We start from the raw sequence: 13533 nt of genomic DNA on the forward strand, positions 1-13533 counted from the left end.
CAGCACCAAGCTTGAGAAGTGTTTGGACACTGCTCTCACGCACACGGTGTGACTCTTGGGGGACGGTCCTGTGCAGGGCCAAGAGATGGACACACCAAATATCCTTACAGCATCCCTGAGACACACAGGACCGCATCCTGATCTTCACAAGGGCATTAAAGCTGTGACTCGCAGCGCAGTCCAGGCTCTTTACTACCACTAAACCCCTCGAATTCCTTGGCGCCCATCCGTGATCCCGACCTATCCACACCCCCACCTCCATCGCGGCCCCGGCGGGCGCTCCCCGCCCTCGCCCGCCCCTCGCGGTCTCCACGGCGACCCGCCCGCCCCTTCCGGCCGCGGCTCGGAAGCGGCGGGGCGGAAGCGGCCGGGGCGCCGCGGCGGGGGCGGATGCGCGGGCGGGCGGCGGGGCCGCTGTGCCGGGGGCTCCGCGGGAGAGGCCGCCAGGTACCGGCGGGCACGGGGCACCCACAGCCGGGGAGGGGACGGCGGGACGGGGCCGGACCGGGCGGGAAGGGAAGCGGGGCCCGGCCTGCGCCCTTGGCTTGCGCCGGCCCGGCCCTTCCCGGCCGGCTGCTGCCGTCGGGGGCTGCGCCGCTCGATCTCCGCCCCGGCGGTGGCAGCAAATTTTTTTCATTTCTTGATTGACAGCTCGCTGTGAGTCAGTTTTAAACCAAACAATGCTAGAAGACGCCGCTAGTGGAGGTGTTGTCTATGTTGGTTATGGTGTTGGTTAATAACACGTTCTGAAAAGCAAAACAAAAGAGCTGATGCGGTGTGCTAAACACTCTGCTTTTCATTAAGTGTTTTAGCCTCCTGTGCATCTGAGGTTGTGGCATTTGGGATAGCCCAGGTAGACTGCTGGGATAGAGAAAAGTGTATGTACATTTACGTGCTTGTCACTTTACTGTTGAATAAAACTAATGTAAAATGATTGTGAAAAGTAGTAGTAGTCACTACTAGTAGTGCTAGTACTGCACTAGCAGCGGATGGAACACTTGTTTCTACTCTTGCAGGAAACTCTGCTCATGAAATTAAAGTAGAATTAACCACCAGAAATGTTGTATTTAAATGAAATACCCATTTAGTTTCTCAATGGTATTTTTTTTTTCTTCTTGAATTTTTTGTTTTCAGTACCCCAAGTCTGACCATCAAATATGATTCTTTGCCTGCTACACGAAACTCCTTAAGTACTTCTTTTGCCATTTGGCCACATGGCTTCAACTACAATGGTAAGTTAGAATTTAGATCATATATTTTCAGATCTTTTTGCTCTAGTCTGCTAGCTGGCTGGCTGATGAGGAGGATGCCACTGATATTTGACATTTTCTTTTAAAAAAATGTTTTGCTTGTTACTGCTGAATTCTGATACTTCCCTTTTTAGGAGTGTCTTCATAGCTTTTGGATACTTCTAAACACTTACTCACTGGACAGTGCAGCATAGAAATTGCCATATCAAGCTGGTGGTGTTTAGGAGTGGTGGCAGGAAGTTGGGTGTATATAAATCCTGCTTCTGCATAGTAGTCTTTTATTCACAGATGCTAATATTGCCATGGATTTTTACCTAATGTTAATCAGTCAGTGAATTGAATATTTGAAATCATACCTAGACATAGGCATTGTAGATGTATCTGCTAGATATATTCTCTTATACAGAAAGCATCAGTATTTGACATTTTCATAAAAACACCTAGACACTTGAAAATTAAAATGTTCTGTCATGGCAGGTTCTACCACACAGTAGTATGGTAAGTTGGTGGGGGGATTTTCATGAACAGGTAAGAAATTTTGTTTTAGGTATATTATATGACTGTTTTTGTTGTATATTTCTTTGTTGTTCTTTTGTTGTTGTGTAGTATGGTTTTCTTCACTGGATTCTATTCTAATAAAATATTATTTGTGTAATCACTGGTGCTAGCTTGGGTGGGACATGACTTGTGTGTCTTCTGTTCCTTGAGGCTCAAGTGTTTGCTTTTAGGAGCATCTGATAGGGATGGTGTAAATTGAGGGAATAGAACAAGTGCATGTTCAGGAAGAGGTACCTATTACAAATGTTCCTAAGCTTCACCGAATATTGGAGCTTGTCAGGAGTACATTGCTAAGGACTTTATCCAGCTGCCACTGAAGTGAATGCATTGCTTCCCTGGACTTACCTGGAGATGAATCAAGCTCCTGGAATTCTCCTACAATGCTTTGGTTCTTAATAGTGTCCTCTTTTTTCCTCCCTGCCCCAAGTCACTTTCATTGCCTGGTTCATTTAGCAGCTGCACATTATTCCTGCACAAAGGATGTCTTTGTCAAAGAGCTTAAATGAGTGCCAGAGAAGGAACATTGGAAACCAAGGAAGACTTTCTTGGAGTTGTTTTTTGACACTGGTGCTTGTTTATTCTGGTTTGAAATACTTGTCAAATTTTAGTCCAAGAACTCATTATTCTGATCTATGAAGTTGTGGGCTCTTTTTGAAATAAAAGTATATCAGCTGCAGGTGTACTGAAGTAAAAAAAAACATTCCAAAAGAGCTAAATTCATTAAAATAAACGGTATTGAGTAAACTATCCTATGGGATATTGAGAAGCTTTTGCAGATTTTGTTGTGTTTCATGGGGTTGGGCAGACTTTTAGCCTACCTTGGAGAAAGTCTGTAGTGAAAGCTGGTTTTGTTTCCTAGCCACCTAACAGTATATCATAAAGAGCACTTCTTAAATTGTATTATGTGCAGAAGTAAAGTTCTGAGCACAAGATCTTTGTTTCACTTTGTGAAAAATAACTGTGCCGATACTTGGGCACTGGTATTTAAATGTTTTCTTCCTGGACATCCGTTCAGGGATATTTTGGCCTATCCTTTCTGTTGAGTTAGTGACCAGCTTAGCAAAGGAGATCAGGTTTTCTAGTTGTCATCTCTAATTGTTTTGGGTAGTATTTGTTACTGCTTTTATTAGGTGTAATTTCCATTCCTGCTTTTAATTCTAATTACCTTTCATTGTTCTAAGGTGTCATAATTTAGCCAAGCCTTGTGGTGCAGTTACGTGAGGTTTTAGCTAAGTTTAGTATGTGCCAAAGAATTTTTGAGCCTGTCTTCTAATTATAAATTCATATCAGTTGTAGTAGGGTTGTTGGGCTGTTTTTAGTGTATGAGGATGTTAAAAAAAGTCATATAATTTCTACAAAACCCTTTGTCATTCTTGCAGCAACAGGCTTTAGAACTGGCATTGGATCGTGCTGAGGTAAGAAGCGGCTAAATTACTTGTTTGTACATGACTTATTGGTCTTAGAGTTATAAAAATACAACAGCTATTTTTTTATTTCTCCTGAAGAGTGGTAGAAAACCACGTTATGTAAATATATACGTGTGTAATCACCTATACATGTAACACTGAATTTGCAGAATTCTCACTGAAATTGCTGTTATGTGTTTGTCTCTTACCCATTGTACTGAGAATATCATCAAGTGCAATGGTGATAGACTGTGCAAGACTTGAGCTTTCCCCTTCTAAACCAGCAAATCTGTGTGCTGTGAAATAAGCAGACAGAAATATATGCTAAAATCCTGTTTGTGTTTTTAAGGATAGCCTAGTGAGAATGAAGAGGCAAGTGCCTTCACGTTCATGTTCTTTAATGCTGTCATCTGATATAACAGTTACCTTGAACCCTGTTACGGGAAATACATGTTCCTGTGAGAGAACAGAAATTCTGAACAAAGCTGTTAATTGAAATACTTCAAAACAATAGAGATTTGGAAAAACCTTGTTAGAATATAAATTACATTTCCTGGAGGATGCTATCTCTCTTACTCTTTTTTAATTCAAATGTTTAATGTGCATGAATTGTATTCATAATGCACAGTCTATAGAGAAAAATAATGTAAATGCAAAAGGCAAAGGGAGAACTTCCTGAAATTATCATGTTGAAGAGTATTTGATTTGTAAATGTTGTTAAGCCCGTATGCATAAACTTGGTTGTACCTTAGTGTGTTAACCACATGAATTTCAGTAGTGATAGCCAAGTACAGTAGTGTTGTAGTGTTAGTTACTACTCTAATTAAAAGATGTGAGTGTAGGATCAACACCTTGCATTGAACTGATGCCATGGACATGAAATGCTGTCTTTGACAGCTGAATTGAGTTGTGTTCTTGTTGATGACTGAAACATAAACCAGATTGTGTTTAGTGCACTTTTGAAACAGTCATGTACCATAACTGTTAATTACTTTCTGTATACGTAGAACACTGTCTGGTAATGATCTCTAGTTGTGCGGTAACTAGAATTAAATTTCTTTGTAATGTATGCTGGCTTCTTGTTTAATTTTCTCTTTTAGTATATTATTGAAAGTGCCCGTCAGAGACCTCCCAAAAGAAAATATTTATCCAGTGGAAGGTACCGAGCATTTCAGTGTTTAGTTTCTTAATAGCATTTCTTTGATTTAATTTTGGTTACATGTTGAGTCTTTTTAATTTCAGAAAATCTGTATTTCAAAAACTTTATGATTTATATATTGAAGAATGTGAAAAAGAGCCTGAGATAAAGGTAAGTGGAAATTGCTGAAAAGCTTTTCATTTCTGTCTAAACAGGCAGGTTGAGAAAATACTTTGGTTTTAATTCTACTTAATTTCTTTGTTAAATGAAGTATAAACCCTTCTTACTGTAGTAGTCACCTAAAGATAAGACGTAATGTGAATAGTAAGGCCTAGACTGGCTTAGTGAGCTGTTCATTCTGTCTTAATCTTGTGTTGCCGAAGGGCGCTTGTGTTCAGGTTCAGGGCCAGTGTCAATGCCATGTGCATTGTTGTTTCTCAGTCAATTGCCTAGCATGACTGCCATAGAAAAACGTGGAGCATTTGTCAGACCCTGTAATTTTGTTGTAAATTCCGATTTATTTCTCCAATTGTTGGTCAGCTAAGAAGTTTTGTGAAAAATTTTCATAATGTTAGCAAAGAGACTCAAACAGGCTTATCAGTTCTAAATATAAGGTGTAAAAGGTACAAATTACTTTGCTAGACCCTGAATGTCAAATTGAAGAAGAAGATAAAGCTGTGGAACCTGCTATATTGCTCCTTTCAAGGAAGTAAAATTAATGAGAAGACAAGTGAGCACTCAGGTTAACTCCCAGCTGATAGTTGTAGCCAGAGCTGGTATTCAGACATGAAATATGGTCTCCAGCCAGAGGCTGTAAAATTATCTGAGGTTCAGAATTCATTGTCTTAAGTTCTAAGGGGATTTCAGATGTTTCATTTGCTCTCTGAAACACACCAAGTAATTATAAAAATCTGTTATACATTGAAAAGATAGTTTTACAGTTAAATAAGGGAATAGTGTCTGTGGCTGCTGGATCAGATTTCAGCAAATACAGACAAGAAAATGCAATTAAGAAAGCTTCCAAATGCTTGTTATTTTAATCCTGGAGAGAAATGCCTTCTTCTGTTAGGAATATCTGAAAGTACCAAATATTTTGTTGTTATCAGTGAGTTGCACTGGATTTATGACGTTTGTAGAATGATACAAATAATGGTGCACTGTAGATTTACAACATTTTAGCATTTAACTCTGTTGTCTGTGGACTTCCAGTTCTAGGGTTTGTAGTTTAAATGAGTGTGATTTTTTACAAAAATCTGTGTCTATAAGAATGCATGATAATACATAATATGCTTACTCTGCTGAGTACGGTGCAATTAAATTTAACTGGGCTTGTTTAGATGTGTAATTTCTCATTAATCTAAGTAACAGTCTAATAAAAACAATTCCTTTTGTTTTTATTTCTGCTAATTATTTAATAGTATTATGTTCATGAGCAATGTTTACTTTTAAAGCAGAAGCTGAGACGAAATGTGAACTTACTTGAGAAGCTGGTTATGCAGGAGACATTGTCATGTCTGGTGGTAAACCTCTATCCAGGAAATGAGGGTTATTCGCTCATGCTCAGGGGAAAAAATGGTTCAGGTAATATTTTTCTCTTGAATTTTAAAAGATACTCAGAATGATGTATAAATTTTTAGAATGTGTTGTTGTTTACATTTATCTGTTACATAATTGCAACATAATTGCAGTGGGGGGTGGGAGAAGAACCAACTGTACTTGAGCTAATAATTTACATAAAGCTCTGAGCTGTTTATCTACAGACAAAATCTGTAGATAGGAGTCTTTTTGATAGCCTTCCAGTCTCTTATTATTTTCCCTTAGTTTCTGCAGCTGCATACGCAAGTTTCATTCACTTCAGGTTCCTCCTGTCAAATTGTTTCTTTCACTGCTTCCCATGTCTAGATCTGCCCAGAGGCATTTGTGTTCCACTTTGGTGTCATTTTCATGCCTTTTGTACTGCCATGGGCAATAAGAGCATACATTATGTCGCCTGGGAGCAAAAGCCAGCACAGTACAAGCAAACTAAAACTCTAAGTACAGAAATGGATGTAAAAAAATTATAGTATCCGAAAAAATGGTATGTGTGGATAGGTTTCTGCCAGCCTTGCTTTTTCCTGTGGCAAGTTTGTTTTAGATTTCTTAATGTGTTTTTTTGAAACACAAAGGTAATATGTTTTGTTTAAATTCAGACTCTGAGACCATTCGTCTGCCTTATGAAGAAGGAGAGCTGCTTGAATATTTGGATGCAGAGGAACTACCACCTATTCTGGTTGATCTTTTAGAAAAATCTCAGGTTTGAAATTTCTGTTTTCAAAAAGAACTTACGTATTGCACCTAGATAAACCTTGATTTTTTGAGTGCTTCACGTAGATGATTATAAGCACAAGACATTTGTGCATATGAAACTGTAGTATTTAATGCCCCAAATAAATATTTTATTGATATATAGGAAAAAACAGTACTTACTACTGAGGAGAAGGAGATAAGAGAGATTGCTATGATTACAGCTGTGAAACATCTTCAACTCTAGCAAAATTTCCTTTGTTCATTGTCATTATGGAATGTTTGGCATGGGAATTCCTTACAACTGCATTGCTGGCATATGAAAACACTGCATTTGAAGCTTGTATTTTAGGTGTGTCTAGGACAAACATGTCTGTGTACATAGAAAGGACTGCTGGTCTGAAAAACTTAGTCATGAGTTTTATTCCTAGTTTCACTGAATTTTATATGTTATAAAACAAACTTCTTTATAGAGGCAGGGGAAGATTGGTAAATATTACTTTATGCAAAAGCTGGTGTTTTTCTTTCAACCAGGTTAATATTTTCCATTGTGGATGTGTCATAGCAGAAATACGGGACTACAGGCAGTCTGGTAACATGAAATCTCCAACCTACCAAAGCAAGCACATTCTTTTGCGACCTACAATGCAGGTAAAGAGGAGCCTTAAGTAATTTGTGCTAGTTCATAGACTGGATATGCACAATTACTGAACCTATATTATCAAATCCTATTATTCATAATTACCATTATGTCTTTTTCCTCAGACTTTAATTTGTGATGTGCATTCTATAACAAGTGACAACCACAAATGGACACAGGTAGGTTAGAGGTCATTTAAAAACTTCACAGTGATGTCATAAATACACAACAAACCAAAAATTTATTAACAGTTTTTATTTGTTTAATAATTTTTTCAGTTTTTTTGTAAGATAATGTCTACATGCATAGGTATATAGGAACTTGACTACTGTAAAAACTTTTATATTTATTAATAGCTGTGTATATTACAGGAGGACAAACTCCTACTTGAGAGCCAACTTATTTTGGCTACAGCGGAGCCTTTGTGTCTTGATCCTTCAATAGCAGTGACCTGTACTACAAACAGACTCCTGTACAACAAGCAGAAGATGAACACTCGCCCCATGAAACGGTAGTTTTCAGTATGAAATATGTTTTCAAAGAAAAATATAAGTAATGCTTTATGTGAAAATTTAGCTCCTCCTATGTAATGCCTACTTAAATAGGAATAGGTGAGAAATAGTCAAGAAATTATATTTTTAAGTGTTCAATACTGCATTTTATTTTGGTTACTAGTAGATACTGTACTGGGCTCATTTTTGATTATCAAAGGACAGTGTAAATATGTTAACATAATCAGTTTTATTGCAGTTTGGATTTGGGGTTTTCTTTGCATAGGTTTTGTGTACGCAGAGTCAGATGGCAGCTCAGTAATGTAAAATACGTAAACAGATATGTTGCATATTGGTCTCTCATTGATTAAAAGCTACATATGAGTTTAATCCTGAATGAGCAAATGAAAAGAATTATTTTTACGTTTGACATTCAGGCTAAACAGAAGTGTAAGTGTATAAGAATATTGGAAAAACTTAAAATAATGTGGTATGCACTATGTACAAAATATTGAAATTATTTCACTATTGTGCTTGGTTGGGGCCTTTTTTATTTCCACAGAAGCTTGAAAGCTTTGTTCAGCGTGTTTGTTCTATCAGAGCTGCATTCACTCTGTAAATAGGAAATGCATTCATGGTCTGTCACAATTAATGAAATATTAAAAAAAAAATTTGCATTAAAATACTATGCTAGCACCAAACCAGCAGTAATTTCTGGAAAAATATAAATAATTACTTTGATCATGCTGTCTTTGAAATTAAAGCTTGGTGGTCAACAAATATTCCACTAGAAAAATAGGAAAAGCGAATTAATGAATGTCCAGAACAGCATTACTGAACCCATGAGTTTGTCATGAAACAAAAATTAGAGGGTAGTTACTGTCGTTACAACTTTATAATTACATAAGTAGGACAAGGATCATTTGATGGCACTGAAATTAAGATAATGTAATACGTAAATATTTTAAGCTTGGCAGCTTCTTAATTTCTAATTTTGATGTTGTACTTAAATTGGGCATTTAAAAAATAACCACATTCTTAGTGCTGAAACAGATGAACAGAATGCTGGTATATTTTATAAACATTAAATCATAATTTAAAGTTGTACAGTGTAATCCAATTACAATCCGGAAGGAATTTTAAATGAGTACTACAAACTTATTAGTCTCCATCTAAGTTCCCTGCATATTTTTGGTTTTGTACAAGGGCAGTGGAGAAGTTAATGTTGATAGTTTTACAAGCTTAGGTTTCATTTTGCCGTAGGTGCTTCAAAAGGTACTCAAGGTCCTCCCTGAACAGACAGCAAGAAGTAGCTCACTACTCAACTCCACCTCAGCTCAGACTACTTGACTACTTACAGAAAAGGAAGGAGAGGAAAGCAGCCCAGCAGTATGACCTCAAAATTTCAAAAGCTGGAAATGTAAGTGTTCTGAAAAGTAATGTAACGTACTTCTAACTATTTAATTAAAGAATTTAATATATTAATCCTGTTTTTCATTTTCCAGTGCGTAGATATGTGGAAACAGAACCCTTGCTACTTGACTGCTCCTTCTGAAGTAGATGTAAGACCACCAATTGTTATGTATAATTAGCAAGTGTTAGAAATTGTATTATATGAAGAAGTGTCTAAGAAGTAACCAGTATCAAAGAATGACCTTTAAAAAATGGGAGTGACTTTAACATTTACGGTTACTTTTCTGCACCATAAGGTATAAACACAAGCCACACTGTAATATATTGCAGTTGTATCAGAATAGTTTGGATGAAGTAATCAGTACAAACAAATTGTTAGCATTGTTCTTCTGTGGGCTCAATGAGCACATGTCTATTTGAAGTTCTCTGATAGTATGAAAACCCAAAAAGCAAATGAGGTTTGTAGATTGTTTAAATATGAGTCACTTTTGATCTTGGCAGAAATTCCTGCCTTTTGATATGTTATACTATGGGACATTAATATTTTGAAAAGTTTTAGATTTTATGCAGAGAATTCTAGTTGAGAGTTGTTTTTTTCACTGTGTGCATTTTTCTCTTGGGGGGATTCATATTCTTAGTTTCTGGCACTGCCAGAACACATACTATTAGTGTACAGAAGGGACTCGTAGAAAATCCTGAATTGGAAGGGACCTACAAGGATCATCAGGTCCAACTCGTAGTCCTGGAGGAGAGGGCAGGACAAGCCCCAAAATCACATAATGTGTCTTATCCAAATGCTTCTTGAACTTTGTCAGGTTGGTGGTGTGACCACTACCCTGGGGAGCCTGTTCTAGTGCCCAGCCACCCTCTGGGTGAAGAACCTTTTCCTAATATCCAGCCTAAACCTCCCCTAACACAACCTGGGGTCCTGTCACTGGCCACTGAGAGTTTAGATCAGTGCCTGCCCCTCCTCCTCTTCCCCTCACAAGGAAGTTGTAACTGCAATGAGCTCATTCCTCAGTCTCCTCTTCTCCCAGCTGAACAGACCAAGTGAGCTCAGCCACTCTTCATACAGCTTTCCCTCAAGGCCCTTCACCATCCTTGTGGCTCTCCTTTGAGGTTTCTCTAGTAGCTTTATATCCTTCTTATACTGTGGCACCCAAAACTACCCCCTGTGCTTGAGGTGAGGCAGCCCCAGCTCAGAGCAGAGTGGGACAATCCCCTCCCTTGCCCAGCTGGTGATGCTGTGCCTGATGCACCCCAGGACACACCTGGACCTCCTGGCTGCCAGGGCACTGCTGACTCATATTTGACTTGCCACCAACCAGGATGTCCAGGTCCCTTTCCACAAGTTTTCTCTACTATGATGAGATTTTTTAAGAGACTGTAGACTAGACAAGACTGTAGCTCTGGACACCGTGAGGCTGCCAAGAATGCAAATGACAGTGAAATGACAGTGTAAGTTTCTACAAAACAAACCTCTCTTTTCACTTCAACTGTGTTGTACCTGACTTGATCAGAGGCTTTAGGAATTACTGTTATTGTGAAATTACTTAACTGTTCCACATTGCAGGCAATGATTTCAATCTGTAGTCTGAAACCATGTTTCACACTTCTGTTAAGTTTAACATAGCAAATGCGGTATGACTCTATAAAGTTCTGAAGGTTCTTCAATTAAGTTTCCTTGAAGAAACATAGGAGGTAACATAGGGGATTCTTTCTTTTCTGATCTCTCTGTTTTCTTTAAGGTGGAAAAATATGCCAAAGTGGAAAAGTCTATCAAGTCTGATGACTCACAACCAACTGTCTGGCCAGCACACGTGAGTTATTTAGACCTTTGGCCAAACTTCACTGTCTCTAGTTACAATGCCTCTTATTTCAACAACATCAATGTAATGTGGAATAATCTTCCCTCCCCCAATTTAATTAATCTTCCATGTGTTACAGAGACATGGGAAGATTACCAGAGATACTTGTAATTTTATACAGTAAAGCAAGCATGTGATCAGTCTGATTTCCTCAGATTTTCCAGAAATACAAGGATAAAGCAGCTTGTATTAAAGAAATTATCATAATTTACATGGAACTCTGCACAACAAATTGCTTTCTTTACTCAAACATTCAAAGGCTGATGAAAAAGACCTTTATTGAAAACAAAATGTTACATTTTGAAAGAGATTAATATTAAATGCCTCTTACAAAAAAACTCCTTCTGCAATATTTAAGTTGAACCTTAAGATTTTTGGCACTAACTATGTGATTTGATCAGAAGTAGTAATTTAAGATAGTCATTGATTAATTCACATGAATAATAATTAATTCACTGATTAGTTATGTGATTAAATCACATAATTGATTATTTTTTTATTATTTCAGAGGCAAGGTACTAGCTTTATTAACAGCATGTATCATGATATCTTTGTAGTTGCATGTTGGAAAAAAGTAATACTTCCCCATAGAATTTAAAGTTCAGCTCCAGCATTTTTTTCTCAACATTTTTTGCATTGTCATAATTCATATAAAACTGTTTCTATATATGTTTACCCAGTCTACATTTCCATGTCTAACATGATTGTTTGGGGTTTGCAATAACTTTGCATTTTTAAGAGGTGATAAATCCTTTTCCTCTCGTCCTGTTCATGTAACTTCTGGAATCACTTTCATTTTAGATAATGCAGCCCTTCCTATAGTGTGTTATTTAAAGTTACTTATAGAATGTTTCTTACTCTGTATTGTATATAGAGCTGGTCTGCTTTACTTGCTGTTTCAGCTAAGGCTTGTTCAAGACTTACTAGGTCATTCTGTCTTTTTAGGAAATGAAGGATGATTATGTGTTTGAATGTGAAGTTGGTAATCAGGTTCAAAAAACAAAACTGACCATTTTTCAGTCTCTTGGCAATCCCTTGTACTATGGTAAAATTCAGACGCTCAAAGGTGATGAGGAAAATGACAACCTATTAACTCCATCACAGTAAGTTACATGTTCTTTTTTTTAACTATGCTGTGATCAGTAGGTGTAGGAAAACAAGCATTACTTGTCATTTTCAGTCACAAAAATACTCTAGAGCTAGAAATGTGATTTGAGATTTTTTAACCAAAAAAAAACCCAAACCAAAATGTGTACAAGCAACCATCATATTTCAAATGTACTTTTACATTAAATTAGTACATTCTTTTACGTTAAAGATACACTGGGGGAGAAATAAGATCACCAGCAAATCCAGTCTTGAAAATTGTGGACACACTATGAGATGTTCTTGCACTCCTTTTTGGTGATACTCAGAATCTTGATTGTTCTCAAAATTTGCCTGATGCCATGAAAGTGTAAGATGTGACTATATTCTGTTTACTCTTAGATCCAGTTGAACTAAATAAATGAAGAAAAACGCGAGCTTCTGAGAAGCTTCATAATTTTGAATTGTTTGGAATATGCTGGTTTTGGCTGGGGTTCTACAAAGATTCTCTGCTCTTGGCTGTTTTTGTTGTATATACCAAAATATTTGTGTGGAGGAACCCATGCAAGCAGAGTAGAGCCTATAAATTTCACTAAGGCAGGGAGCAGTGAGACTGAGAAACCTTTTAGTTCTGCTAATGAAAGTTATTTTTATCTTCTACTATGTAATCATTCTCTCTTTTTTAATGAAAATTTTAAAACATCCTGAGTTTTAAGAGTATTTTATCCCTAGGCTTGAGCTATTCCCTGTTTGTTTCCATACTGTTGTGGTTTAACCCCAGCTGGCAACTAAGCACCATGCAAGCAGTCACTCCCTCCTCCCCTGACCTCCCTGGTGGAATGGGGGGAAAAATAGCAAGGATAAAACTGAGGAACCATGTGGCTTGAGATAAGGACAGTTTAATAGGTCAAGGAAAACCTACATATGCAAGCAAAACAAAACAAGGAATTCATTCACCACTTCCCGTGGACAGGCAGGTGTTTGCCCTCCAGGAGGGCAGGGCCCCATCACACCTGATGGGAAAGACAAATGCCTTCTTTCTAAATGCTTCCCCCACCCCTCTCTTCCTTTTTGCCTTGCCTTTATTTGCCGTATGGTATGTATGGAATATCCCTTCCTTTGGTCACTTGGGGTCAGCTGTCTGTGCAGAGTCACTTCCCCACTTATTGAACACCCCTAGCCCTCTTGCTTGTGAGAGACCTTTGTCAGTACTGCTTAGGAATAGCTAAAACACCCTTGTATTACCAGCACTGTTTTTAGCACAAATCCAAAACAGCCCTGTGTCAGCTATCATGGAGAAAATTAACTCTACCCTAGCCAAAACCAGCACACATACTTAGTGCTGATCTTTTTGGAGCAACAGTGCTAGCTTAGAGTTGTGTAATAAGGCTGGGAATTAA

The 13533-nt window shown here is 37.8% G+C and overlaps 1 protein-coding gene across 10 annotated transcripts in view; it reads left to right on the forward strand.

Moving 5' to 3' along the window:
- Window positions 1-384: 384 nt before the first annotated feature.
- SUPT20H (SPT20 homolog, SAGA complex component) overlaps window positions 385-13533 on the forward strand; it is a 29842-nt gene continuing 16693 nt past the window's right edge. For 6 of the 10 annotated variants that reach the window (XM_030967275.1, XM_030967617.1, XM_030967702.1 and 3 more), the window contains exons 1-14: window positions 385-447; window positions 1135-1232; window positions 3188-3223; window positions 4315-4373; window positions 4457-4523; window positions 5804-5933; window positions 6542-6645; window positions 7170-7286; window positions 7401-7454; window positions 7647-7786; window positions 9030-9186; window positions 9272-9328; window positions 10928-10999; window positions 11993-12150. In XM_030967275.1, the coding sequence (XP_030823135.1) occupies window positions 1215-1232; window positions 3188-3223; window positions 4315-4373; window positions 4457-4523; window positions 5804-5933; window positions 6542-6645; window positions 7170-7286; window positions 7401-7454; window positions 7647-7786; window positions 9030-9186; window positions 9272-9328; window positions 10928-10999; window positions 11993-12150 (1169 nt within the window). In that variant the 5' untranslated portion in view covers window positions 385-447; window positions 1135-1214. The remainder of the gene's footprint in view (window positions 448-1134; window positions 1233-3187; window positions 3224-4314; window positions 4374-4456; window positions 4524-5803; window positions 5934-6541; window positions 6646-7169; window positions 7287-7400; window positions 7455-7646; window positions 7787-9029; window positions 9187-9271; window positions 9329-10927; window positions 11000-11992; window positions 12151-13533) is intronic. The other 4 variants (XM_030968037.1, XM_030967444.1, XM_030967532.1 and 1 more) reach the window with 1 other exon arrangement.

The sequence above is a fragment of the Camarhynchus parvulus genome, chromosome 1, assembly GCF_901933205.1.
Source record: "Camarhynchus parvulus chromosome 1, STF_HiC, whole genome shotgun sequence".
NCBI classification, from domain to species: domain Eukaryota; kingdom Metazoa; phylum Chordata; class Aves; order Passeriformes; family Thraupidae; genus Camarhynchus; species Camarhynchus parvulus.